This window comes from Sturnus vulgaris, chromosome 19, assembly GCF_052056855.1.
Source record: "Sturnus vulgaris isolate bStuVul1 chromosome 19, bStuVul1.hap1, whole genome shotgun sequence".
Taxonomy (NCBI): Eukaryota; Metazoa; Chordata; class Aves; order Passeriformes; family Sturnidae; genus Sturnus; species Sturnus vulgaris.
Window position 1 is genome coordinate 10,748,745 of NC_142261.1, and position 27,933 is coordinate 10,776,677.

At 40.7% G+C, this 27,933-nt stretch overlaps 1 protein-coding gene across 6 annotated transcripts; it reads right to left on the reverse strand.

Annotated features, from left to right (window-relative positions):
- Positions 1–219: 219 nt before the first annotated feature.
- PATZ1 (POZ/BTB and AT hook containing zinc finger 1) lies at positions 220–27,933 on the reverse strand. 6 transcript variants are annotated; one of them, XR_015807709.1, is made up of 8 exons: positions 26,648–27,933; positions 24,217–24,280; positions 21,067–21,138; positions 18,552–18,723; positions 12,699–12,836; positions 9,727–10,923; positions 8,276–8,396; positions 220–311 (listed from the first exon to the last, which is right to left on the reverse strand). XR_015807709.1 is itself a non-coding variant. In XM_088176269.1 (6 exons), the coding sequence occupies exons 1-6, from the start codon at positions 27,931–27,933 to the stop codon at positions 10,505–10,507; spliced, it is 2,151 nt and encodes a 716-aa protein (XP_088032395.1). In that variant the 3' UTR covers positions 3,891–10,504. The 6 variants fall into 6 exon arrangements, 4 of the variants coding, with proteins under 4 accessions (XP_088032395.1, XP_088032397.1, XP_088032398.1 ...); XR_015807708.1 differs by lacking the exon at positions 220–311 and having other exon boundaries at positions 3,891–8,396; XM_088176269.1 differs by lacking the exon at positions 220–311 and having other exon boundaries at positions 3,891–10,923.

Consider the following 27,933-nt stretch of genomic DNA (forward strand, 5'->3'; position numbering starts at 1 on the left):
CTTGATTTTAAACTACCCAAACTATAACTAAGTAATAGCTTTACAGCTACTTCCTCACATACTTTACACTTAGATGTCTGTAGGTATACACATATACATATATCACAACACATCCCCATATTTTACAGGGGCATATATACACTATTTTTAGGAATGAGAGACATTAAACATTCACCCTAAACTCAGTGTGAACCAGTTTCAGCTGTGAGCTGGTACCTTTCTTTATACAGGTTCCAGAATGAATAATGTCTGCTTTCTCTCTCTCCTGTCTGTTAGCTGCTCTTTCTTGTTTCTTTGTTCTACTTTTTCACCTGTGGAAAAATACAAAGTGTTTTGAGATTAAAAAAAAAAAAAAAAAAGGAATCTAACATATAGCACAGAAGTCTGTGCCAAGGGAGGCAACCCCAGATCTATAGCTCGGGAATGACTCCACGAGAAGCCATCAAACCCATCCTCCTCCTCTGGCCACAGCCAAGTGTGGTCTTGCCACAGGTCTTGCCAGGCAGAAGTTCATCTAACCTCCTGTGCAAGAACTAACATGCTTTATTACTTAATCTTACCAAATAAGATAGTGAGGGGAGTAAACAAAAATGAGTTTTCTAATCTGAGTAATCTTTCTTAGCCAAATTAACATGGATTGCTTAGAATGGAAAAAGTTGACCATTGCCCTCCCTGTAACAGGGCATACGTCATGTTCCCATAACCTCCCCTTTCTTCTTCCTAGGTAACCAAAATAATTGTTCCAGTTTTCCCCAAAACTCGTTTTTCTCAATTTTCTGCTTCTTTCATAAATGGCAATGCTTAAGAATAATGATAGCACAATTCTGAGGCCTCACCATGACCAGAATATTAGAGCAGTTTGTGCTTAATCTTAAAAAGCTGCAAGCATCAAATGTTACTAAACACTCTTAAGTACTTGAGTACTTGCAACTCCAACAAAAGCAGGGGTTTAATTTCTTTGCTGCCTCTCTCTTGATCATGAAAACAACTGTGGGTCTCTCCTGTAAAAAGCCTTCTGTAAGCAACGGTGTAGGAGTTAGAAATAAACGTGTTTCATTTCTAACCTAGATACAATTTGAATGTAATAACATCAGAACTGCAACAGAAGGATCAGATATTGACTTTATGAAACTGAACAGAGTGCAACCAAAAATCAAGACAGGGGCAGTGACTACAAAGGAGACGGTGCGGAGCCACAGGACTCTGCTGGCACTGTTGCATCGCGCTGCTGACATGCTCAAGGAGAGGCTTTCTCCTCCCCCTTCAGTCTGACAGCATGAGCTATTGCTAAGTAAATGCCAGCCACAGCCTCTAAGGACTAACAAGGAAGTCTGCAGAATCAAAACAACCATATGCGATATTTGAACTGGTTCAGACTGGTTCAGAGTTTGCTCCACTAACTCAGAGTGCTTTCTCAGATGCGTTTTCTGTGTGGGCTGTAATAAAAGGCCAGAGGCCTCGGGAGGGCAGTCCGTGTCCTATTGTTTACTGGGGAGAAGCACCGCAGCTACACTTCTGCAGCATTAAGAGATTAGCACTAAATACTCTCGGCAATCAGTGACTTAAGAAATTTCACACACTGAGTCCTCTCTGACAGCATCATTTTTTTGTCCTTTTTTGCCAAGAACTGCTCAGTGCCTTTCCAGTTTTCTCAGCACTTTCGAAGGGCCCAAGTGCTGACAGACATCTGTGTTCACACTGCCCATTGTAGCAGTTGTGAAGGTCCCCATGGATCATCCCTCAGCTCTTTCCCTGGCTGCAGCATTCCAGTCTCGGTATCTGCATCAGATTGCTTTACCTGCTATCGAAATGGTGGGTGTGTCTCAGCAGGACACCATAAAACCACAGCAATATTGGCAGGAATTGGGCACAGCTGTCTAAAGATGTTTTGGTCTCCAGTTGCACTGGGTTTTTTGTTTGTCTTTTTGCTACAGATGCAGGCTGCTACTGACAAAAACCAGAGCACACATTTCTTAGGGTGGAGGAAGGGAAGCTATTTTGAAAGATACTGTGATCTACTCAGAGAACACAGAAGTCTGAGCCAGGAACAGAAGCCTTACTCTCAATTTTCTAATTGGTCTTTGCCTGACCTTAGGCAAGCTTCTGCCTTGGCTTCCCATGTTAATATTACTTATGTCACAGAGGCAGAAATGATTATATGCCTGCAAAGCACTTTGAAAGCATCAGACATCCAATACCTACCTTATAAAATGGTTTTGTAGGGAAAGGAATCCTGGAGACAGATATGCATGAGATGTTCTCAAGTTCTACATGTGTAGTGCTGACTTAGATGAAAGTACAAATAAGCACTAATGCAGGAATTCATTAAAAGAGGACAATGTGATGTTTGGTTGTTTTTTAAGGCATAAAAGTACTTTTGTAACTTTGTTTCTCAAACCATAGTTGTGCCCAGCAGTACCTGGCAAAGCTAAGTAGTCTGATAACCCAATTGTTCTTGTTAGAAAATGCCTATCTAAAAATAATTGTTTATTATTTGCACATGAGAAATGTGAAAAGGCAGCATCAAAACATCTGGAGACTTCAGTCAAAAGAAATTAAGATTTCTGTTCTGACATCTGTTCTAATTAACCTCCAGTGAATTGGATTGGTTTATTAAATATCCATCTACCAATCTTTCACTCACCATGAAAGCCAATTTCACAGTCAAACAGAAGTGAAAGCCCAAATCTCTGCTGTTTAAACTTCAATAATGGAATATTACCACAGTAATAGTTAGATTTCACTGTGGAAAACATGAGGTTAAAGTTGCACTTAAATATGCAAAACTCCCACTCCAAATAGCACAACCACTCATGTGACCTCTATCCCAAGCCATCAGAAAGGCTGTAAAGTCATAAACTTGAACACATAAAGAGAAGCCAAACATGTATTTTCTTCTCTCTCTAGGGCTTTGGGACTAGGACTGGAGTCATCAACATAAGAGCAGAGAAGCAGAGACCAAAGCTTGCAGTGGAGCTACTGCTGTTTCCTCATAAAGTGCAGGATTCAGGGACATTTACAATGCAGAGCTCACACCTCTGGATTTTATTTGTTAGCTGGCCTGAAAGCAGATAAAACCACTGGAACACAGGTACTGTGAAAGACTCTACACAGGAGTTTGTCTGAAGGCTGTGGGAGGGGTTGTTTATTTTGGGAAGCTGCCCTTTCTTTCCTGTGTAGAAAGGCAAATCTGGATTTTCTCTGGGTCACACACATGCCATAAGCATGCAGAGATAGCCTTTTCCACGACTGACACAGGCATGTGGACTTTTTAACATTTATTTACAAAAGCAAAGACACTGTTCCTTTAGGTATGTTTACAGAACAGGGCAAACCTTTGTTGTTGTTTTGGTCTAGAGTTTGCCATTCTTTTAGATAGTTAAGGCTCCAACTGGTAACACCATGAGGAGGTAAAAAGCCAGGAAGAAAAAAAGGCTTAATAAAGGTTCTCTTAATACTTGCACTTATTTCTTCAGTATATAAGGGTGTGGAGTTAAACCACTGTGCATTTGACCAACACTCCAGCACCTGAGGTAGGCAGGCCAGAAGCAAAACTCTATTTATATGACCTCAGTTTTATTTCACTGCCGTTCAGTGAGGACAATACCAAATTTCACAGATATTTGTTACTCCGTCCACTTATGCTAAAACAAGAAATCTCACCACACAGTACCAGAGAAAGGATTTCCTAGTCAAAATAAAACCATCCTGATACACAGTGTTGCAACCTGCCCACCACACTATGAATTCTCACACAGAGCTGTGAAAATGTGCAAAGGTGTCTCTGAAAAGGGGTAGATTTTGAGATATGAGAACTCCAGGCCATCTCTCTGTGCACTTATGGTCTCTACTCTCCACCTCCAGGAAATGAATGCATGCAGCCTGCAGAGTTTAATTCTCTTTTGGTTTATTACTATTTAAAAATCAGGTTTTGTATCCCCTTCTACAGAGGCTTCACCTTCCAACAGAACATACAAAAAATACACACAATAGAAAAAAAAAAGATAGGTAGGTAAGTTGCTTTATACAAACAGGTCCCTAAGAACCCAAAAAGGCTAAAACAGGCTCGGTTTCAATAGAAGCAGGCCCATAAATAGGCAAGAGACTTCATTCAAGTAGGGAAAGAGTCATCCATCCTCACCTAAGATCCTTTCTTGCTCCACTGAAGACAATGGGAGGATTCCCAACAACTTCAGTAGAAGCAGGATTGGGATTCATCAGAGCTAATGGCAAACTTTTCTGCTCCTTCCCTTCCAAGGCACTGTCTCTTCCATATGGCGTGCAGCCAGGGAAAAATACCAGTTTTCCTGGCTCATCCCACACTCATGTTTCAGTTGTTCACTCTACAAGACATCTAAGAACAGCCTTTTATTTTCTCTCTTACTCTGGTATTTGCACTAATTGCAGCAAACTTTCAGATTACAACAGTACCGAAGAAAAATTCTGAGCCCAAGAGCAAGGCTTGGTTGATTCCTTAAGAGCCAGCAGTCAGTCTGACAGCTTTGCAGAGGGCACATAAAATTTGCCTGGAGAAGGCACCAGTTTGTAGACACAGCAGCCAAAAAGGTATTAGCAAGCATGAGATTGATTTCTTACAAAATCATTTACCCAAGGTCACTATGTGACTGCAGGATGCTCAAGAGCATTTATGGCTGCATGAAGTGACTCCATGGTCCACATGGAACACAGGAGCTAGGAGGGAGTCACTGAAACATCAGTGAGACTTCAGTTACCTCCCTCCTTCAGCATATCTCAGCTCAGAGCACTTCCAGGTCTCCAAAACTGCAGTACAAATATGGAGGCCACCCAGGAAAAGCTTCATTCACATAAACCCTGAGAGCAGATCAACAGTGCCAGGCAGTCTTTAAATAAATTTAAATATCACACCTTTCAGGAAAAACGTGGCCAAATGTTTGTTTAACTTTGCAGTACACCTGAAGTCAGCGAGGCCAAACATTTGTGACAGAGTTCAGCAGCACAATTGTGCAACACAATTTGGCATATCAATTAAATATTGGCACATTCTTACCCAAAGGTTATCATCATCTGGTCTTACAGACAGAACACAACACAGGAAGAGGCTAGAGATGACACAGGGTGTTAATTCTTGGCAAACAGGCCATCACCACAGAGTGCACAGCTGTGGTTTCCCACTGATGTGCCATAACCATTTCAACCATCACCACAACCCCACTCAGCCAGGGCTCCTGCTCCTGGGCTGCATCACTCTGCACTTATGTCATAGCACTATTTTTAAGTGGTGCTTTCTCTTCTTTTTAGCCAAGTAGCTCCCTGCTCTGTTTTAGAGCCAACAGTTATTTGCAGAGCTGCACACATCCAAGGAGGCACCACACTGCACAGGATGTGAGGAGGGTGAGGGTCAAAGCAACAGGCAGACAACAATTTGCCAGTGCTGGTGCTGAGTGTGTAGCAGTACCTGTGGGTGCAGACCAGGAGCACTGCCTGTCCCCCTCCCTGTGGGTCCCAGGCTCATTGCTCTGGAACATGCTGCCTTCTCACACGGACAGGGAGCTGCAGCAGATTGGGCTGGAAGCCAAATCTGTTCCTAAGGGCTCATTCACAACAGCTGAAGAATCTTGTTTTGAAAAGGAAGTTCAGGATAAAAATGCGTGGCTCTTTCAGGAGACACTGAAGCCTTCCAGAATCTGTTTTCAAGCTTTTCTAGTGTTTTTCTCCCCCTCCCTCTTTGCTCATTTGTTTTCTCTCAAGGTGGAACTGAGAGCCTAAGCTCAGAGATTCACTGTGAGCTTCTGCTCTGTTCAAATAAAACCCAGGTATTATGCCCAAGAAAAAGGTGAGCAGTACTAAGCTGGCTTAATTTATATTGGGTATTGACAATGCTGTTAAGGTATAAACATAATGCTGAAAAAGCCAGCACATTCCACGGTGTTGTTTGGCACTTGCTCTCAGACTTTCTGCCATGGTGACAATTGAAAATACTTTATTATTTTTGTGGGTGGTATAGAAAAGCCTTTCCTGTTTCATTATTTAAAATTTTGGTGGCTGTTTTTTACTTTGTCCATTTATCTCTCATGAAACCCAAGGAGAGCTCTTGCTCTCCATTCATTCTTCCAACACTGAAGTCTGGAGTTCCTTTGAAGTTTACTTTGGCATCTACTTCCTCAAGCAAGCACCTTAAAAAAAATTAAAGCTGAAAGTGGTACCCCACTCCCGACTCAAGACATAAGTTTAGATACTGAATTCTAGGAACAAAGATTTAGTGAAAAAACAAGACACTAAAGTTACAACAGAGCCTACAAAATCTAGGTTAGCTTTCATACTAGCAATTCAATTAGTTGAGTTATAGACATTCAGTTACACAGCTCTTCTATTCAAGTCATTCCTTACTGCTGACAGCAGTTGAGGGAGGAACAATAATTTCAGGGAATACATGCGAAATAACAAATATTCCCTAAGTCACTGGCACTCAGGTCTAAAATTGTGACTGGGCATTTACAATTATTCAAAAGATTGGTAGGAAGACCAATTCCACACCATCTTAATAGTTCTAGGCTTTAAAAACAACAAAAAAAACCCATCCCCCCAACATATAATACTTTGCCCTACTATAATTAAGGCACTGGATTGAGAGAAGGAAAAATCTGTGTTCCATTTCTGGTTCTGCTATCAATTTCCCATATTATCATGGGCAAACCACTTAAGATTGAGAGCTCACATGCACATTGCCATGTGTCAGGTGAGCCACCTGACACAACTGTTTGCACACATTTAAGACATGACAAATGCAAGGTCACGTCACCTAATTTAACTCAGTATGGAATAAATTCACATTAAATTGCTTTACCTTGCATTTGTTTTGGATTAACATTTATAAACTCCAGCAACAAAAGAAGCCTGAGAAGTTTGTGCCCCCACATTTAACACAACACATAAGCATGCATGCAAGTGGTTTTTAGTCCTTTATCTTTCACTCATTCTCTAATAAGCATCTATTTCTTTCTTGTCTGTCTTTAATATTTAGATCATGAATGACTGAAGATGTTTTCATCATACCTAATACACAAGGCTCTGAGCCTCAGATGAAAGGTTATGGGACTCCTATAATACAAACAAATACTACAAGTCTGATTATATAAATTTGCATGAAGTGAAGTTTCCTTCTTGACATGTGCACCAACTCAAACATTGGCTTGCAGTCCCTCCAAAGGGGAAGGCAAGGAAGGGAGCGTGGCCCAAAATCAGAACTATCATCTATACACTTATAAGCCAATTAAAAATAAAATGTAATAGCAACAAGCTGCAGCTCAGGGCATGTTACAAACTTCCCTCTGAACTCTGAACTTGTGAGGCTGAGTTTTCTGTTTGGATCTGTCTCATGTTCTATGAGAAACAGGCATTTCCTGAAGTACAGAATAGAAAGAATTTGCATGTAGGTTAAATTACTGTCCGGAATTGAACAGCATGCCCCCAAAGAAGCAAAAAAGCACTGAAAGTACACCACAGCTGCTCAACTTCCTACTGGCACTAGCCTGCACCAGCCTCCTGTGTTGGTACAAATCTCTCCCATTTACACTAGGATGATCTAGAACTGTCATTTCAGGATTGTTAACCTCCTGCCTAATTGTTTCCCTGTCCACTAGACTGAGAAGTAAGTAGTTTTCATTCAATGTATTCATGACAACTTAGTAAGCATTTTCTTTGACAAGCAGAATACACAGTGTTTTCGAAGGCTTCGGTTTCAGAGAAAGGCTTTTCTTTTGTTTCACCAGGTCAAATTCTGTAGCATTCAAAATTAAATTCTGATAGATAAGGCCAAAATTTGACCCACTTTTAACACTAAAGTCAGGGGAGCTAAATGTAGGATGAAAGTATCCTATACTCTGGACTTAGTTTTTGGAGTTGAATTTTATGACTAATGCACTTTCTCCAAGCGCATGTAGGAACACTGGGGACAAAAACTTCTGTCCTTCAGCATACAGCCTCAGTTCAACAGAAATTTCCCTTGGGGATTAATTATGAGCTATTAGTAAATCAGTGACTGTAGCTGCATCTGCTAATCCCAACAAATTGTTATGCTGACTGGAAAGCCTGCTCTCTTCTGATTTGCTTGGCAACTTACAAGGTTGTCTCAACACTAGATTTGGAGATATTTTAAAATGTTTTGTCAGTTTTCTAAGATGTTCTGTTTTTACCTGTCTACTAATCTTACCAGTACAACAAGAGCAATTCCATGAAGTTTTAGTGGTGGGGTTTGTTTGCTTCACTGGTTTTTCCTTTTAAATGAGGCTCATACCTATTCCAGGATTCTGGGAGGAGATGACTGGAGAAGAACATGTCCTTCACTCTCCCAACACAGATTAATAGCAAAACATCAAGTCCACTGCAACATACTCTCAATTTAGAAAGTGCTGGTGCTATAAAGAGAAAGCCATTGATTATTAATCCTTGATTTATAATAGAGAGCAAGTACAAAACGTAGCTTCTTAAAAGAGGGAATTTGGGTTTTCTAATTCTGTAGAATTTAGAACATAATTCCAAAATCCATATACTTACAAAGGGCTCTCTAATTCTAACATAAAAACAAAATGGGACCACCACTTAAGCATCAGCTGCAGGGTCTGGATTAGAAGCACCTGGGCAATGCAGGCTGTGGCATAACAACAGTTTGTGTCTCTGTGCATGTTTACACAGATAATCTCCTGCAGCAAATGAGAACCCGGCCCAAGGGGGTCTGTCCTGCTCCAGCACTGTACTAATGATGCAGACAGATATTGTTTCATGGGATGCAAGTTTGGTGCAGGACACGGGCTCTTCAGAGTGACCTTCAGAAACATTCAATACACAAAGCAGTTTACCAAATCACTGCTTAAACCTTTGCTCAATAACTCTCTCAAACAACTGTGATATATAGAAGATTCTTCACAGATATGAATTTAAGGAGTAAGTTCGGGAAATTGCTCTACGTGACTTTGAGCATCAACAGCAGAACCATAATTAAAACTCAGAGCATTCCTAACTCCTAACCCTGTGTTCAACAACGTTTATACCTGGGTTTGGTACATAAAACTGTGACTAGTTACATGGAAGGAAAGGGAGGATCAAGAAAGGACATTATTTCTGCACAAGTGGTATTTTCATATTAAATGGAATGTCCAACAGCTTGGAGTGCAGCTTCTTTGCATTTTGTAATCAATTATTTTTCAAAGATATGCGTTTGCAATTCCCACCTCATTTGGAAAAGAAAGGAGTAACAGTGGCTTTTGCAAACCCGACTAGAAACAGATCAGGAGAGTATGACTGTGGCCAAAAAGCCCAGTTCACTGAGAATACAGCACAGTGCAGAGTGAGATTCACGTATTATTTACTGGCTCTCATTTGCACACCTTTTGGACAGGTGGCTAAACTGCTCAAAAACCAGACAAAACGAGGGGATGCAAAGTAACATACTAACTTCTTTAATAGAGTCCAATCCAATTAAACCAAAATCACTCTGTGAACCCCTGGGTTTATTCACACTAAACAAGTCAGTGGTACATAGTGTTAACCCGAGAGCTGATCGTGTTCATCCCCTAGGTCCCCACATGAAAAATGAGCACCAGTCAACCAGACTGTAATGGTATTTTTCCTTCCTTTTTTTTTTCTTTTTTTTTTTTTTCATAAAAACTATTTCTTTCATAGACTTAAAACAACCAACTAGCCAAGTTATTAATTATAGTACATCTAAATAAAAAAATTAATACTAACCCTAATGTGACTGCTGCTTTACGAGTGCTCTGTGTATCGCCTTACACTGGCTTTTCAGTAGCAATTCACTACAACAGGTCCTAAAATAATAATAATAAAGAATTAAAAACCTGACAGCAAGTTTAATGGTCAAAAGTAAAAAAACAACCTGTTCTGAAAGGTGATTTTTCTCAGCAGTTCAGTCCTGCTGCAGCACTCACAGCCTCACAAAGGCAGAAGGGGTTCAAATTCTCTCACCTTCTTTAAATGTTTCTGGTTTTAAAAGGACAACTGCATTGTAACCTGCTAGGAACCATGGGGCATTTTACTTAACCTTATATTCAATAATGGGTCTGCTTTTTAAACTTACTGTTTTCTGGGGGAGTTTAGGGAGGGCAGGGGAATAGAGAGAGAACAAAATCACAGCTCCCTGTAGCTGCAGCTCCCCAGGTGCCTCGGTCACTAGGACTTTCTCATTCTCAGACCAGTGCTGGTGACTTTTGATGACTCTCAAAGAACACAAAGAAAACACCAGCAGCAGCCTCTAAAGCTCCATTTGTTTGGGGTGATGTCTCCTATTCAAGGCCACCATCTTCTGTAATTTATCAGCTAAAGAAGCATTTTCTCCCTCTCCCCAGTGAAGGTTTAAAGGTGGGGTAGGGCATGAGACAAAGAGGGAAGCTAAAATTAATAAAAATTTCTCAGCTATAGAACCAAATTTCATTATTTCCTCTTTCATTCACACCATCTTATCATTATAGCCAGACTGCTGCTTTGCTTTGTTAAGATCCAACTGATCTCATTTCCCCTCTGGCCCCATTGGTTGCTGGTCGACCTCTGGATCCACTAGGGATGATGCAAATGCTGACTGGACGATCTGAAACCCAAACGACTCCAGAAGAGACATGTTCTGTTGGGGTGAGAAGGGGGATCCTAGAGCAGGACCCAGGTCTCCCAGTGGGCCCCCAAGGGCCCTGACGTGAACTTTCTGTATGTGTTTGTTCAGGTAAGACTTGGATCTGAAAAAGCTGCCACATTCAGGGCACGGGTACTTCTTCTCTCCTTCCGTCTCCATTTTGTTTTTGCTGACTGCCAGGTCACACGAGAAGGACCCATTGGTGCTCTGTTTCTCAGGAGTCTTGAGGTCACTGGTGTCAGAGAGGTCTCCATATGAATCAGAACTCTCAATCGGGTCCGAATGTGAACATTTCTGGCCTTCTATGGGAAAAAGAAAAGAGAAAAGTTTTCAGAATCTTAGCTCCCAAAGGAAGATATTTAACATGCATTAAAATAAATTAGACTGGTTATCACCTGATCACATTAATGCCTGTCACAACAGAATGATTCACACTTAATTTCCAATCCCTGGTATTCTAAAGCCCTTGAGCATAGGTCCCCTTTCCAAACCACCAGGCTGCTATCAGAGCAACAGCTGGGGTTCCATTAGGGATTTGTCATGATACTGAATGCAACCATAATGGGTCTCTGGTTTATGTACCACTTCTTGAATCCCAAGGATGTCTCACAATGTTTACACCTCAGACACTACAAAAGGATGGACCTAATGATGAGTTTTCAATTGTGCAATTCATTTGCACGCTTCTGAAATGCTGTTGATACTTTGGGGAGAGCCTAGAAACTTCATGAAGTACAACAGGCTGCAGCAAGATGTGAGGAAACCTGGAAACACTCAGCAAAACGGCAGTGAGCTACTGTGATTCAAGAAGTGCAATTCCATTTAGTCTCAAGGAACTCTTTTTCACAAGTGCAACACTGTTAGAAGTTAACTTCACAACTTAAAATTGTTCTATCTTTAAATACTGCAGTGTGAAAAGCAGAGAGGTCAGGGACATTATTTGGATATATGTCCTGGCAAAGCCATTGGTATGTTTGGAGTCTTCCCCATTCTCCTGTGGCATTATGCCAAGGAAGTTTGTCCACACTTTTTTGCTCAGTGCATGTGAATGAGCGTGAGAAACCCAGACATACTCACTAAAGGAGTCTCTGAATACAAACAGGCTGTACCTACTATTAACTCTAAGAGACCAAAGAACCACTTGGCACAACCCAAAGACAGATTTGCTCTGGACTCAGCATTACAAACCTAACAGGATATGCATGAAATCAATACACCACTGAGCTGGAATAAATCTCTTGTTAAGTCAGCACACCACCCAAAACTAAAGGGCTTCTGTAGTAACTCTATCAAGGCTTCAACAGAAAAAATTACACAACTTGAGCTTTCTGCTGCACAGACTTTGTTCAACCCAGCCCACTGTGTTCTCCTGGGTAAGAAAAAAACCAGAACAACTGTGGCTTTGAAGAATTTTCTGATGTTTCACTTTCACCAGGAATACTGACAGCTCAAACCAAGAAACAAAAAACTATTCTACACAGGTAAACAGACTGCTTTACTTATTCACAAGTTAAATACTCCTCAGCTATGCTTACAACATCTTTTTCTCCCCAGCCCCCCAAGTTAAATGAATGTCAAAACCAACAAGAAAGCACCAGTCCTTGCCACCCTTTACTTCTCCCCAACAACTGCATTTAGGAGTGTAAGTTTAGCTACAGACAGCTGGCTGCATGTACAGTATGGCTCCTATCAAAACCAGAAACAGGGTTTGACTGACGCGAGATCCAAGTGGAGTGGGACTAATGAACTTGCCCTCAGGCAAAACTCAGATGCTGACTGCTCCAAGGAAGAGGGTCAAGATGAACTAACATGCCTCTTTCAATCTTCCAAATCCAAAAAGCTTCCAAAACTTCACACACTCTTCTGTGTCCATTTCTTTCCCCTAGACTTGTCAAACTGGCTATCCAATGACAGGTATTACATCCTACGTGATGCTATGGAACTCCTCTGCATCTCCCTAAGCTTCTCTCCAGTATTTTCCCTGTCCTTCCTCCCCCCCTTTCTCATGCCCAGCCCAATGCCCCACAACACAAAGCTCTGCACAGAGCAGCAAGGTGCAGAGCAGCGAGTCTCTTGCCTTTGATGCCATAGGTCCTGACGCAGTGGAACGCTGCTCCCCCATTCGGGATGGACTCCTGGTGCCTGGAGACCTGGGGAAGGGGAACACCGTGGTGGGTTTTAACATGGACCTTTAAGTAGGAGGCAGAGGAGAAACCTAAACAAGATAAAAGGAGATGAGATCCTGCCACCAGCAAAGACACACATCTTCCTTCCCTGTTCCTTTCATCTTTCTCTTGCTCCTGCTCCCTATTGCAAAGCTGCTGTTCCACCAGCTCCCTCTGACATGCTCACGTAGGAGTCCTGTCATCATCAGCAGCAGTAATGCAATGCACACTTTTCATCAGACTGAGTTTGATTTTTGTTAGTCACAAAGAGAGAACAGCCTCCTTAAAAAACAAATTCTGTGTAAGCAAACTTAGCAGGTTTGCTTATTTTCTGGAAACTTTCTGGAAAAAAGGCAGAAGAGACACCATACAAAAAGGCACCCATGTCTCTCTCTTTTCACGATTTTTGTGCTGTTTTATTTATTTTAATTTAAAATGCTTTTGTCATCTGATAATACTTTGGAAGATAGTTCCAATTAGTTGATTTGATGCTGTTAAGATCTGAAGGAATGCTATCTAATAACAATCCTCATTGGTTGTTAGTGTGCTTTCCCCTTGGGTTTCTAGCACTTATAGTGACTTCTAGAAGGCAGAAAGCTGAAACTATTGACTTTTTAAGGTATACAGTTTTGCTCTACAGTAATCTTTGAAAAACATTTCCTGCAGTCAGCTCATCCTGAGTTTGAAAAAAAATACTAGAACTCATATTTTGTCTACAGTTAATAAAAAGTACTAAAAATAAATTTCAGCATTTTTATTAGCTCTGATCTGTAAGTGCCAAACACTGAAAATAAAAACACATATATCAAACAATTGATTTCTGAACAAACCAGTTTTTTACATTTGTGCATGTGCTTTTTAAAATGTTTTTTAAGTCTCACAAATATGTCGTTTTTCTTTAATGCAACAATTTATCTCACATATACTTTGGAATGTTTTTAAATTCAACCTCAATAAGATTTGCAATTACTACTAGTACATTTGGACCGTATATGAGGCACAAGGAGGAGAGAGTTTTAAAGACTTCCTACAGAAGTAAAGCTACCACCATGAACCAGCTTCATTTTCTGTTATATTTTGAAGAGAGTATTATGGCACTTTCATGTTAGAAACATTTTCCACTAACAACTAAGAACACAACACAAGGTTCACCATCACAGACCAAAGTTGCAGGTTCCCTTTCTGGAGAAAGAAGACCCAAGCCCTAGATTTTTTTAAACCAATATAGCATTTACAGAACAAGTCCTTGCAAGAGAACTTTCACAACAATACTTTCTTAAAATATTAATAGATATTCTACCATAAAGCAGTTTTTGTAGTGATGTAACTGGCATTTACATTTGATGATATATAATAATATATTAGGAAGGCTGCAAGCCAAATACTACACACCTCTCTGGGGTGGATTTTCTGACTGCAGCTGTTAGTTTCAGGTGCTGAATTTAATAATGGATGTGGCTTTACACTAGACTTCCCTGTGCCTGGCACACAGAATATTCCTCTACCCTGACTTCTATCCAGGGGTTATTAAGAATTATATATACAGGACCTGCAAAGCAAGAACTCCACAGCAACCTGTGAAGGGAAAAGGGGCAGGCTGCTGAGAATGAACACGGGGTAGTTGCTGTGAACCCCTGAATTGAAGATAAAAGTACAGAAAAGCAGCTACATCACAACTGAAGGAACCAAGAACACACGACTCTCAAAATACAATGGAGCAGGATCACCACGGCCAAGACATCTGGGGAATTAATGTAAGGATATTATCTCTGAAATAATGCAAGACCTACCCTCAGACACAAAATGCTGCACTGAAAATCTCCATGGGCAACAAGAGAATATATTCTTACAAATACCAAAAATTCACTGTAGACCTGAAAGAACCAGTCTTTGACTGGCAGAGAAAAGGGCACAGTGTACAGATATAATGGTGACACTTCCACCTGTGAGGACTTTCCTTATTTCACACACGTGGCTAATAACCACATGCATGCTGAGATCAACCTCTGATGCAGCAATGCATTAAAAGCTCACTGCCAACCCTTAAAAAATGACTACATGCAGGTATTCAGTGTTTTTCTACACCACAACTGACACAGGAAAATCTGAACTTGTAATCTCTGCACACAATATTTTTTCTAAACTCTGCAGTTCTATTTGTAGAGTACATTGTTTTATATAATGAAAACTGCTGCAAAGTGTGTTAGCTCCCCTTTATGCACTTGGCAGATGAACATGTGAGTCATCAACTTCCATCAAAACCATAAGAATGCCAACTGCTTCATGGGAAACTGTTTAAAAGGAGACTTTTTTGGGGTTGTTTTTATCCTAATTTTTTCCTGAAGCACTTAGCACTGGCCTTTTATCTCCACCAGACTTTAATTATGAATGCCTGTCCTAGGAAGATGGAGGATCATAGACCATAATCCTTCACTCTTAGAAGTCTCTTTCAGAGCAAAGTCAGACTAATCCAGTATTTTTCAGAGAAGGAATGTATTTATTGCTTTACTCAGACACATCTCTCTACTTTTCAGGGCAGATTATTTCTTCAGACCAGAAGAACCAATATTAAAAACATGTATAGAGAGGAAATTATCTCCTTTATACAAATGGGACCTATCCCTTGATCTCTTAGATAAGATCTATAAGGAGATAAACTATAGAAATAATTGCAGGATGCTCCTTGTTCAAAAATTGTTATTTGGATTTAGCTGGAACTTGAGGAGAATATGTCTTGCTTTAATGGACTCTGTCCACCATGAAATGTACAAGAACTCAGTGTGAGAAATAAATTCTCATTTATGATTTTTATATTTATCCATTTCCTAACTAATTCGATTCTGTGAAACAAACAATGTGTATGTATTTGAAACACAAACCCAAACTTTTGAGTTGCAGGTGTTATTACTAAGTACCAGCTCTAGACCTGCCAAAGTCATTAATCCTTTGAATTCTTTGAAAAAGCCCACACAAGCAAATAAAGTTCCTAAAGATGGTAACAGAAGATTGTGTAACAACACAACAGAAGCATGTCTTCTTTATTTAAACCGATTAAGGAGAATTTGCCTAAAAATGTGAGGCTTGAGGATTAGCTTTTTTAAGCACATTTTAGACAAATTCTTTAAGGAAAAAAAAAAACCTAAACCAACAGCGAAATACCAAACCAAATAAGAAAAGGAAAAACAAACCAAAACAAACTACAAAATCCTAGGGGAAAAAAACCCCAATACAAAACCCTCCAAAACCACTTCACTGTTTCCCTGATTTAACAAGATTCAATTGCTTCCATGATTACTCTAAGACTCAAGTAAGAAAACAACCTGGAAAAAACATCAAATCACAGCTGGTAATTTTTTTTTAATTATACTGCCACATTCTAAAAGAAATAAGTATGATAAACAAATGAACCACATGACATGGCAAACCATTGGCTACTACTTTCTGCCAGGCACTGAGCTCCATCCCCATCTCCTAAAGCCACTGAACCTTTAAAACAACACGAGACACTTCACTAAGTTCCACAGAAAAGCCTTCAGTCCACTGGGATAAACTGAGAGAGTCTCAGCTCTGTCATTAACACAGGGAATTTGAGCTGTATAAAGAGTCACCTTTTCATCCACTTTTTTTGTTAAGTGGCCAACATCCAAAATTCTCTCCACGAGCAGCTTAAGCTGGTAGAGCATTCTTGCTTGACAATTACTATATCCAGAAGCTGACAATTACTATACCCAGAACCAGTTAAGTTTCAATTAAAAAATACATCAGCACATTAGCCAAGGGAAGAATAAACAAAATCCCACTGCACAAGCACCTCAGCCATGGCACAGCTGTGATCAGGTTACTGTGTGTGGCTTCTGACTGCACCAATGCCTATCAAATAGATATTTCTAATCCAGAAATTTTCCATTAGACTTCTTGCCAGGCTCTACAATTTAAAAAGTAACTATTTAAAACAATGAACATTATACTTTGATTCTAGAATACCTGGAATTAAAAATTCTGCAGTCATTGATCATAAATCTATAATAAAAATTTACAGTATAAGACGAGTTTACAACACAATTGTTTGACAAATCCAGTCTGTAGCTTCCCTTTCCTATGAATTTTAACAGTTCTTATGAAATTTAACATTATTCATAATTACATTTTTAAAATCCTGATGTAAACTGAAATTCAGAGCAGACAATTCTGACAACTCCCATGAAATACACAAACTCTAAGAAGTAGTTGCTTAAGGTTTGCTGTACAACAGGTTCCCTATCCTACAAAGAAGTATATATTTTATTTTAAATTGCCACTGTACATTTTGACTTGTAAAATGTGAATAAACCACTTAGTCATTTTATCGTTTGAATGCCGAGTCTGTCTCTGGCACACTGGCTCCATTTCCAAAGAGCTGCAGTGACATCCAGTGGTAGTTAAACTGAAATTCAAGCTTCTAAGTCGTGGAAACAAGACAATTCCTCCCAGCCCATCTGAGTTTCTGTTTGGTACCATGTTTAAGGAAGGGGAGCAGGACAGCACCTGGATCTCAAACAGTATCTTCCATGTTGTTATCACAAAAAGAATCAGTATAAGCCTAAGCAGTTTTCAGAAGCCAGGCCTTCAGCTGAAAAGAAGGGCAAGCTTCATTTCACACCATCTACCTGGAGCTTCAAAACCTGCAGATTTTCAACCCATATGCCTTTTCCACTCACAATGATAACGTCACTTTCAGGATTTACAGACTGTTCAACTAGTGGAAATACCTCTCTTGCAATTTAGTGTCTCATTACTCATCAACTCCAAAAGCTCCCTGTACAGTCTGCACATTAAACACAGAAGAGCTTCATTTTCTCAAAAGATTTCACCTCTCTTAAAGTAGAAAACAGAACACATGTCAGGAAAAAACTCATCAGAAAAAACAAGATCTCAAAATACAGCAGCAATCTCTTCTAACAGCTAGTAGCTATGAACACCTGTGTGAGCCGAAAAGGCATTTTGAAGTTGTGAATTAATCCCTCAAAGAAAAGACATCAATAAGTCAAAATAATTTCTCCAGCTTGCCTTACATCCCACAAAGCCCAAATTTCCAACTCTCTCCAACTGAAGAGTACCACAGAGAGATGGAAAAGCTCCACAAGCTTAGCCATATGGTTTAGTTTTACATAGTGCTGAATAGAGCAGGGAGTTGGTGATCTTTATGGGTCCCTTCCAACTATGAAAAGCTGTATTTGTACAAACAAAGGTAAAGCACATTTCTAGTGCTCTTTACAAAGTATGTTTTAGAAATGTACATTAGCACAAAGCAATTTCTTGTGTTAAGAGGGAGAAGCAGCTTGACTCTATTGCACCAGGAGGTTAAGCAATACTTAGTAACATAACGTAGATTTGTGTTCAGGGTATGATTTTCAACCTGATGTGTATTTCAAAGATACAAAAACATTCTTCTTCCAAACTGACTGCAAGGGCTCAAGTCTAATCAGGTATAGAAAAAAGAAAAAAAAGTATATCGAACAGTAGCAAGGCAACTTATTGTATGGGGATCTGACTATTTAGCAAATAAAATTTGTTTCAGATTTAAATTGAGTTTCTTTGAGAACTCTCTGCCATGTGAAAAGGCCAAACCTCTACTCCATCAGTTTCAGGTTAAGTATTCAGTAGGAAAAGCAAATATGTTCACAAATAGGGTATAACCTCCTCCTGTTGCAGAGAGTCATGCAGCCTTACATCTCCCCTCAAATATTGTCCCATCCCACTGGAATAAAAAATAGTTTCTTCATTACCTCGGTTACAGATAGTGCAGAAATTGCTTGGTCCTTCACTATGCTTCTTCAAGTGATCTGCCATGTATGCTGCTCTCAAGTACTTCCCACACACCTGGCATGGAACTTTGTCTTCATGACATGCCAGGTGTGAGCGCAGCCGGTCACGAGTGGCAAAGGAAGCATTACAAGTCTGCAGGTATAACGAGAACCATGTGACTCATCAACTCTGCTAACAGCACTGATATTGTTGAATATATTTAGCATTCTTTAGAGAAAATACCTTAGATCCTGTGCAAACACAAAAAAATGACATGATGCACATGCCATTTTCCCCCAGATAAAGAATTCACAACACCAACACATTGCACAAGACGTAATGTTGCTACTCAAAAGAATTAAAGCAGCAAGAAAACAGCTCTGACACACTACAGACAGTAAAACTTACACCAAGATAGACTTGTAAGGCTTTAGCTCTGAGGATGAAGATACTAAAATTTTAAGTAATACTTAACAGAAGAAATAGCAGAAACCACTTTGCTCCATTTACAGTAAGTTCTGCTGTTTCACTGAGCCATTACAATCACTTTAAATTACTCAAATGTCCTCTCTGGCATTTTCCTAAATTCTACTCCTTGATGAGATAAATCTAACTTCAGTATACGGAATTCTTTTGGAGTGTGAAGACTTATAAAGGATCAGAGAGTTATCTGGGATGACAATATGACGAGAGACAGTGGAAGAGTCACCCTGGTAACCACAGCAGCAGTGCAGACAAACTGTAGAAGTGAAGCCTCAAAACTGAGCAGGTATCAAAATAACTGCATGACACTGTAATCTCTTTTCACTTACCCAGGTCAAGGTATCATATTCCACTTACTACCACAAAACAAGCTTGATTTGGTATAAGATAATACTGATTCTATTTGCCCACTTTCCAGCTGAATTCCGTACGTTAACTGAAGGCTCCCTCCCATTTTTATAATCCCAGCAATGGGCAGGCAGGCAGTGCCCACAGTGTTACAGTGGCCTGCCAGCTCTGAAAGGCTTGCTCTGTCTCTAATGTGTGAAGGGAAATAAATCACCAGTAATATGCTGCACAAGGTGTTAGAGTTATAGTCTAAACCATTTCACAAGTGCAAGAGGAGAAACAAAAGCAACACATCAGAATGACCAGACCAAGCCAGAGCAGTGACATTCAAGAGTGTCCAGTGTTTTGTTTATACCAACTTCGTATAAGATAACACAGTTTTAAGAGATATAACCAGAACCCCCACAGAAATAATATGAGGCTGTTCAATGTCTTGGGAACTGAGTATAATCTGTATTTCTAAATATCAGTGTGTAATTAAACCACTGTTTCAATAAAGATAAGACTTGTTAAAGTAACAATCTTAGTAAAATTCCAAAATTATAATTCAAGTAAGTGAAATTGATAATACAGAAGAGGATAACATAATTACATAAAATTCAGTTAATCAAAAGCTTAATCCAAAAACCATTAAAGGCACCTGAAAAGCACCTATCAATTTCAACAGGCTTTACACTCATTCGATCCTGTGAGATACTTAAGTGTGGAAAACTCCCATGGAGCTGAGGCTGCTCTGCAGCAAGCACAAGACTTAACACCCCAGAGGATCAGGACTTAATGAACTTAAAAAGGCAACAGTAAAATTATCTGGATTTCTGCAACATACACAGTTTAACTAGGCCCACCAGACAAAGATTTATAAATTACAAGTATTGAGGTTGAAGAGGCAAATTCTTGAACATGAAAAATTTCTCTTCATTTGTAATCTCAGTACACAGCACTGAGCAAAACAGGTGCAGCTTTCACTTACTAAAGTGTTCTTAGAGGTAAGCACTCTATTAAGGCAGGATTGCAGCACTGATACTAATCAATCTGCTGGATATCAAGTAAAGATAAGACTTGACTATCAACTAGACTATCAACAATGACAGCCAAGAGATCCATCATCAATAACTCTGAAGCTATGGAACTGCAGGAAGGTCCATCAGCGATGAGAAGCAGACCAGAGACAAATCACACAAATACAGCAATGCCAGAAGTAAAACCAAATCTATCCCACAGTGAACTAGCAAGTTGAAAGCTTAAGGAAAAGCAATATAATAATTTATGTGTTTGATTTCTCACTGTTGCTGCTGAGTTGTTTATAGCTCACCTTTGGATAAGTTATATAGTAAATATATCTGCAATGAAGCTTAAAAACAATAATTAAGTCCAGTGGAGAAAGCAAGAACCAGTTTAGCTGAATCATAACAATGGGAGACAGGACTAGGGTTAAAGAAAACCCCAAAGTTAATATTCAAATAGTTAATATTTATAGAAGGTATAGAGAAAAAAAAAGTTTTATTTTATGAAAGATGTGAAGTGCTAAATGAGTGCTAAGTATTTATCATTAATTGTTAATCATAGAAGAAGACTCTCCAGTGCTTTCCTATCAAACATTGCACAGGTATATAAATAGATCAAAAAGAATATATAAAGTTTAAAAAAACAGTGTTTAAGAAATACCTCTTGAAGTTTCAACTTTTCTATGGATGTGGATGTCTCTGAGCTTATTCCATGGTGGCTGCCATTTTCCTGCTAATAGGCAGGAAGTAAGAGAAATTAGGACAGGAAGAAACTCATTCTGCATTGAAATCAATGGGATATGCACTGGACTTGGGATGCCAATTAAGCTGTGCTTTAATTTAACCTGTATTTTTCTTTTTGATTTAATTTGCCAGAAGAACAAGCTGTCTTGTCTGTGAGAGGAGCAAACGTCTGTTTTCTCCCCTTGTTCTTTCACGTCCACAGATTTTCACATCACCGTTTGCTCCCAAAGTGCAGCCTGATTTCATACATTGACACAGCTTCTCCCCACCCCGTGGGGTCAGTGACTGAGCTGCCCCATTCTGGCCATAAAACTGACTCACTCCTTCTCCTGCAGCCAGAACTCAACTGCCAGACTGGGGAAAAAAATAAATTCACCAGTGCAACAATCCAAGGGAAAAGATCCAGAGCGCCATTTGCCTGGGCACCAAAGCAACTTCTTGGATCTGATTTCTCAGCTGCTTTGGCTCTGTGGAGATCTTCCCTAATCTGAGTCTATCTTAACAGGAATGAAAAAGCTGGAGTCGAGACTTTGGCATCAGGTGCTACAGCTGCTGGCAGGTAGGACACTTGTGAAAGATCTGTGAAGCACAGTCATTATTTCAAGGGGATGAGTGCAGGATTACAAACTGAGAGCTGAAAACTACAGCTGCTGCAGGAATTTTCAGCTTTTAATTGTCCTGTTTCTCATACATTCATTTATTCTGGTGTTGGGTTGACACCTTCCCTCTTTTGTTTCGGTACTCCGAAGTGTACTGTGATGCCACACCAACAAAACATTACATGTGACCAGTTTGCAAAGATACCGAAGAGCTCAGGTAAAGGGCCAGTTTGTTTAAATCATAACAGAGCACAAATTCCAAAAATGCCATTACAATAGAGGATTCTGGAGTGCTCTTCTGTTTACTGACAGAGTAATTATCTTTTCCAGTAAACATAAATAAAGCATGACAAAAACAGGAATTTTCAACAGGAACTGAACAGATTCAAAAAGGATACTCGATGCTGTTCAGCCTGCTCTCAGAGAGAGCTAATTTGCCAAACAAAATCAATGGAAAAAGAGAATGGAAAACGGGCAAACAACATGCCAATATTAAACCATTTTCCTTCTTGGTGGCCAGATCCTGTGTTAGATACATATAATGGAACAGATGCATAACTGGTTATCAGATAATCACAGGAAGAACTTTATCAATTTATACGGCAGTTTTCAAATTTGAAACAAGTTTTCAGTGAATGAATCCCTTCTGTGGTTTCTACAATGTATAGCAGATCTGTGCATATTCAAGAAGACTTTCTAGATCTGATAGAGGATATTACAAAGCATTTTCTGCAAAGACAATCAGCAGGTCAGTATCAAATTTACTGCGCCTTAAGATTCAAGAAAAATTAACTTTGCAGGGCTAAGCAATCAAAAATCAAGAACAGCCCAAGCCTGAAGGACAACCTTAACTCTATCCTGTTGGTTGTAACCTATAGCCTGTACCTTTTAACTGAAATGAACAGTGCATACAGTATTAGGGCACTTTAGACAACACATGGTAAGAAAGAGTGTTCTTGGAAACTGCTGTCACAAAATACATGTGTGCCAGAAAATGGAGTTGAGCTTGGCTTTGCCACCTTAGCTTCCATGTTTCTTTACTTCTGAGCTCTTACTATATCCTGATTCATATGGAGTTGATATTTAATATTCTTAAATCAATGTTCAACTATAAAAGAATTATTGGACATCAGCTGGCAAAGGACAATTCACAGACACGTGTGTTATTGTAAACAGTGTTCATCCAGTAATCTTGGTATCAACTACCACGATGAGTGCCATTCATCATCAGTTCATCCACAGACCCTTGCTGTCCCCACATTGTGAATTCTTTCATGAGTGGAATTTTCTAATTTGTATAAATCTATAATCCATAAATCATCTCAAGAAGCTTGAGCCAATCTAAGGCTTTATATAGGACAGACAGTTAAATCAATGTGACAGCTCTATGGCCTGACTTTCAAATGTGCTGGGCTTTCACAGATCATATGGATGTCAACAGAAACCTTTAGATGGCTCCAGCTGTCTGGAAAACTTCTCAGGATTCTTAAAATTTCAAAATGTTTCCAAACTCTCCCAATTTGAAGGAAATAATAGGTGTGTCAAAACATGCAACAATGCAGATCAGGAGGCAGCAATCACGTAGGATTGATTGATAAAACGTGGTTAAATATTTTAGAAGAAAAAATCCTCTAACCTTCACTGCCTTCAAAAGAAAATAATCTTGCTGCAGCTTCTTTAAATAAATATTAATTATTTCTTCAGAAGCCAAGCATGGAGACTGTTAGCCCAACAACTGTTTTAAAAGTTTGCCCAACATCCCTCTGATTGCAATGTGTGATGGTGGAAGCTGATTCTCAACTTTGATTTAATCGATACTTCCAGGCACCTTTTAAATCTCTCTATAAATGGATTACAAAATATCTTACTTCATTTGATCTTTCAAACCTTATTAACTGTAAAAACTATAGACAACATTATGACATTGTAAAACAAAGGATATTGTGATGCCATTATTTATAGTCTCCCTGAGATAAAAAAAGCTTCCAATTTTGCTCAGTGCAATGTTCTGAAGGCTATGCAATTTTAAAAAATAGTATATTGACAGGTTATGATAATTACAATTTACGAATTTTTTTATTGAAGTTATTCTAAAAAATGAAGTCAGCATTGGAGCCTCCTGATGGCAACAACTGCAATTTAAAAAAATAGAAAAGGGAGAGAATCATCAGTGACATCGACTCCAAGCCCAGGTGGCTGGGTAAGAGATCCAGGGTGAGACTGGGACAGCACAGTAGGGAAGAACATCAGGCAGAAGGGGAGGAGGCAGCAGGACCAGAGCTGTAAATGAGGCGAGGGGGGACGGGAGGGATGTAAAGCAGATGTCACCGTGGAACACTTATCTTTACAAACTTTATCCCAAATCACATATACGTGTGATTTCTACTGGTACTTCAAAATTGTCTGCACACATAAATGCAATGCCAAAGATTACCCACAACATCAGTCTAAACCCCTCTGGCTCCTACCTGACACTTGTGAGGTCTCTCTGAGGTATGCACCTGTTTGATGTGTCCATTCAAGTGGTCTGGCCTTAAAGGAAAATACACATAAGCACACTTAAAACAAATACTAAAAATAAAGTTACAATTTTAACAAGAAAAAAAAAAAAGAAAGAAAAAATAAAATAAAAAAAGATCCCAGTGTTGCATCTATGACAAATGTAGTGATATTTAACTTTCCAAGAACCAGATCACCAACAACTGGGACTCTACCTTATGTACCCTCTCCAACTGGCTAAAACGGCAGCATTTTCTCAGGAAAAAATCATGACTGAATGATCAGAGGAAACAGGAAATACAAGCTATGGTTTTCAAGCCTGCATGTCCCTGTCCAAAATCCTATTTAGATCTTAACAATCAGGGCACTTTGATTTACAGTTGCTGAATATCTGAAAATTAGATCCTTTTGGTTTATGTCCTAAACAGACGTAAAAAGCCAACTTTAAGCACCTCTTGCAAAAAAGCCTATCTAAACTCTGTTGCTGTGATACATTTTCCACCTGCAAGATGAAAAAAAACTCCTAATTTACAACTTTGTAGGGAGACTGCATTAATACAAATAAAGTGCTCTGAACGTTCCAACTAGAAGGTGCAATGGAAGAGCAAATTATTGCTGTAAAAATTAGACCATTCTTCACAACCAGCAAAGCCTACTTGGAAGAAGAAAGGACTGAAGAGCTGCAGATTGTCCTGGTGGGAAGAAAGCTTTTCATTGTATGAGACCAAAACTGCTTGGAAACAAGTTGTCCACCCTCTCCTCCCCCAACTTCCCAGCTGCACCAATGAGAGGGCACGGGATGGAATTCACACAGTGCAGACAGAAAATAGGCTGGACTTTGCAGTGAGGCTCTTAAATCCGATGCTCCAGCGCTGGGCTGGAGCGGTGTAACCGGACAGACTGGTTGGGGTCCTTCTGGGTACCTCAAGCCCAGCAACCTCACGTGCTGTGCTACTGAATACAGGAAAGGACACTAAAATCAGACATCACGCTTCCAGCTTCCTCTGGCTGCTCCTAAAAGTGAATACTGAAACTTAAAGAGCCTCTAGTTTTCATTCATACTTCGGTTTTACAGACACGCGAACGGTTTTGTTGTTAACTTTTGTAACAGCATTCCCGCCTATTCACATTAACTCACTGGGGAAAATAAGAGTTCAACATGTATTTCTCACTTCTCCTTAATAACAAAAGCCTTTCATACAGCAACAGAAGGAATCTTTAAGTGTCATTAAAACCAATAAAATCTGGCCCACGATGGCTATAGGTAGCACTATAATAAGAAAAGTATTTTCACTTCTAGCCACAGATGAAATTTTCATTTTGTGACCTTCCATAAGGACTGAATCTACAGTCCTTTTGAAGATGCATCCCTAATTACTGCCGATTTAAAAAAAAAAAGGGGGTAGGGCTAAATGTTCATAACTTAATTCAATAACAGAAAGTCCCTCTGTCAAAAAGAGAGCAGGGGACACAGCTCCACAATTTGCACAGCCTGGTGACCTTTTGATTTGTTTTCAGATCTCGATTCCTTCCCTCACGTTAGAGCAAATCAACTGCTGTAGAAAACCGACTGCTGGTACAGAAATAGCAGAGTGTATGCATCCCCCTCCCCCCACTACTTCTACACTCAAAGCGAGCGGCAAACTTCCAAAAAAAGTTTCAAATTCATTAACTCAGACTATAAGATACCACTAACACAACTACGTGTACCAAACTACTTATTAAATTAGCTCCCACAAACAGCGACAACGAAAAATCAGCAACATTAAATGCACAGATCTTACGTATGTTGCAGGGCAGAAACAGGATCCCCTTCAGAAGGATGTAAACCCAAAGGACACAAAGATCATGTATTAAAAGATACTTGATGCTGCAGCCTTTGAAATCTCACCTCTTCCTTCACATTTGGGTGATAAAAAACATTACGAACTAAGAGAAATGAAGGGAAGTTAAGAAAAAGAAAATTTAAAATGGATACGAGAAAAATAATAATCTTGAGATGTATTATTTTGCACTTCAACAGCACCTTCCAACTACCTACACATCGGTGATCTCAAGACACTTCTGTGAGGCAGGTGATGATTTCAATACCCATTCCACAGAAGAGTCATTTGAGGGAGAGACTAACTGATTTGCCCAAGGACACGCATACAACCAACTCTGGGACAAAGCTGGGAACGTCAGCCAGAAGCCAGCTGACTCCCAGTTCAATGCCTTAATTACTTTTAAACCCTTCCAAGAGACTGCAGAATAGCATCCCAGAGGAAATGATGGAAGTCTCATTCCTTGAAACTTTTTAAGTGGAACAGTCAAACTATCCTAAGTACATTTCCATGGGATAGGAAAGTCAACTTCCTAGGTCTCTGTTTGTGCCAATGGTCCGCACAAGCACTCCCTTACCTGGAAAAGCCTTTTCCACAGCTCTGGCAGATGTAGGGCTTTCCCACAGAGCCATCATGCGATCGAACATGATAGGACATCCTGTCTTTTCGCTTGAACCGCAAGCCACACACCGGACAAGAGTAAGGCTTTTCGCCAGAGTGTGACAGCTTGTGCCGATTCAGGTGGTACACGTCCCGAAAAATCTTGCCACAGATCTCACAGGCCACCTGTTTCCTCGTCCTGCTTCTTTTTCGAGGTGCATCGGGGTCATCCTGACCAGGAACACCATTTTCACCCAGTCGTGGGGGTGGGATGTCTATGTATCCGAGCTGTAAGCTTGTCACCCCATGTTGAGCCTCGTGCTGCCGAAGACGATTAGCATCCGTGAATACTTTCCCACAGAGACCACAAGGCAGGATACCAGCCTCTCGCAGGCCCCCTGGGGTACCAAACATCATGGAATCCAAGAGATTGGCTTTACGGGGACGCCCTCTGCCTCTCTTGGTGCTTAGAGTGGGGGCACTAGCAGCAACATTCTGGAAGGGAGAAGCCAGCAGTGGTGGGGACAGAGGTCCTGCCACCATGGGCAGGCGGTCCACACCCTGCAGGACAGGCAGGGAGGATTGCGCAGCGGTGAGCGCTGCCCGCGTGGCCTCGTCTTCAGGCATGCCAGCGATGCCATTGCCATTGGGTGCCAAAGTGGAACCGTTGGTCATGTCAAGGGGGAAGCCGAGGTCAGCAGCCCCCGGACGGAACAGCATGATGTCAGGGCGTGCGGGGGGCACGAGGAGCTGCACGTTGGACTGCTTGATGACCTCCTGGCAGATGTCGATCACAGAGCGCATCAGCAGGAACTTGGCGGCCGTCATGAGCTCCGGGAAGCTCTCCAGCCGTACCACGATGCGCGACGTGTAGGCGAAGTCCAGGATGTCACCGAACACCTTGGAGCTGATGGTGTGCATCTCCAGCTCCCGACCGCCCCCGGGGGCGCCGCCGGCGGCCGCCGCAGCCCCGCCGGCCGCCGCCTCCGCCGCGCTCCCCTCCGCGTCGCCGCCGCCGCCACCTGCCCCGTCGCCGAGCTGCGCGCTGAACACCGACTCGAAGTACTCGCTGCAAGCGGCCAGCACGGCGCGGTGCGCCGGGAAGCTCTCGTCGCCCACGCGTAGGAGCACGTCGCAGAAGCGGCCGCCGTTCTTGCGCTGCTGGTTGAGGCTGTGCAGCACGTCGGCGCTGTGCCGGCTCACCTGGTAGGTGTAGCAGCCCGACGAGGGGCCGCAGGCGGCGGCCTCGCTCACCCGCTCCAT

Coding starts and splice junctions, on each gene's coding strand:
- PATZ1 (XM_088176269.1), bottom strand. CDS start 27,933: ATGGAGCGGGTGAGCGAGGCCGCCGCCTGCGGCCCCTCGTCGGGCTGC. Junction 21,139..24,216: donor AGAGACCTCACAAGTGTCAG/GTAGGAGCCAGA, acceptor CCTGCCTATTAG/CAGGAAAATGGCAGCCACCA. Junction 12,837..18,551: donor CTGCACTATCTGTAACCGAG/GTAATGAAGAAA, acceptor TATCTTGTTTAG/GTTTCTCCTCTGCCTCCTAC.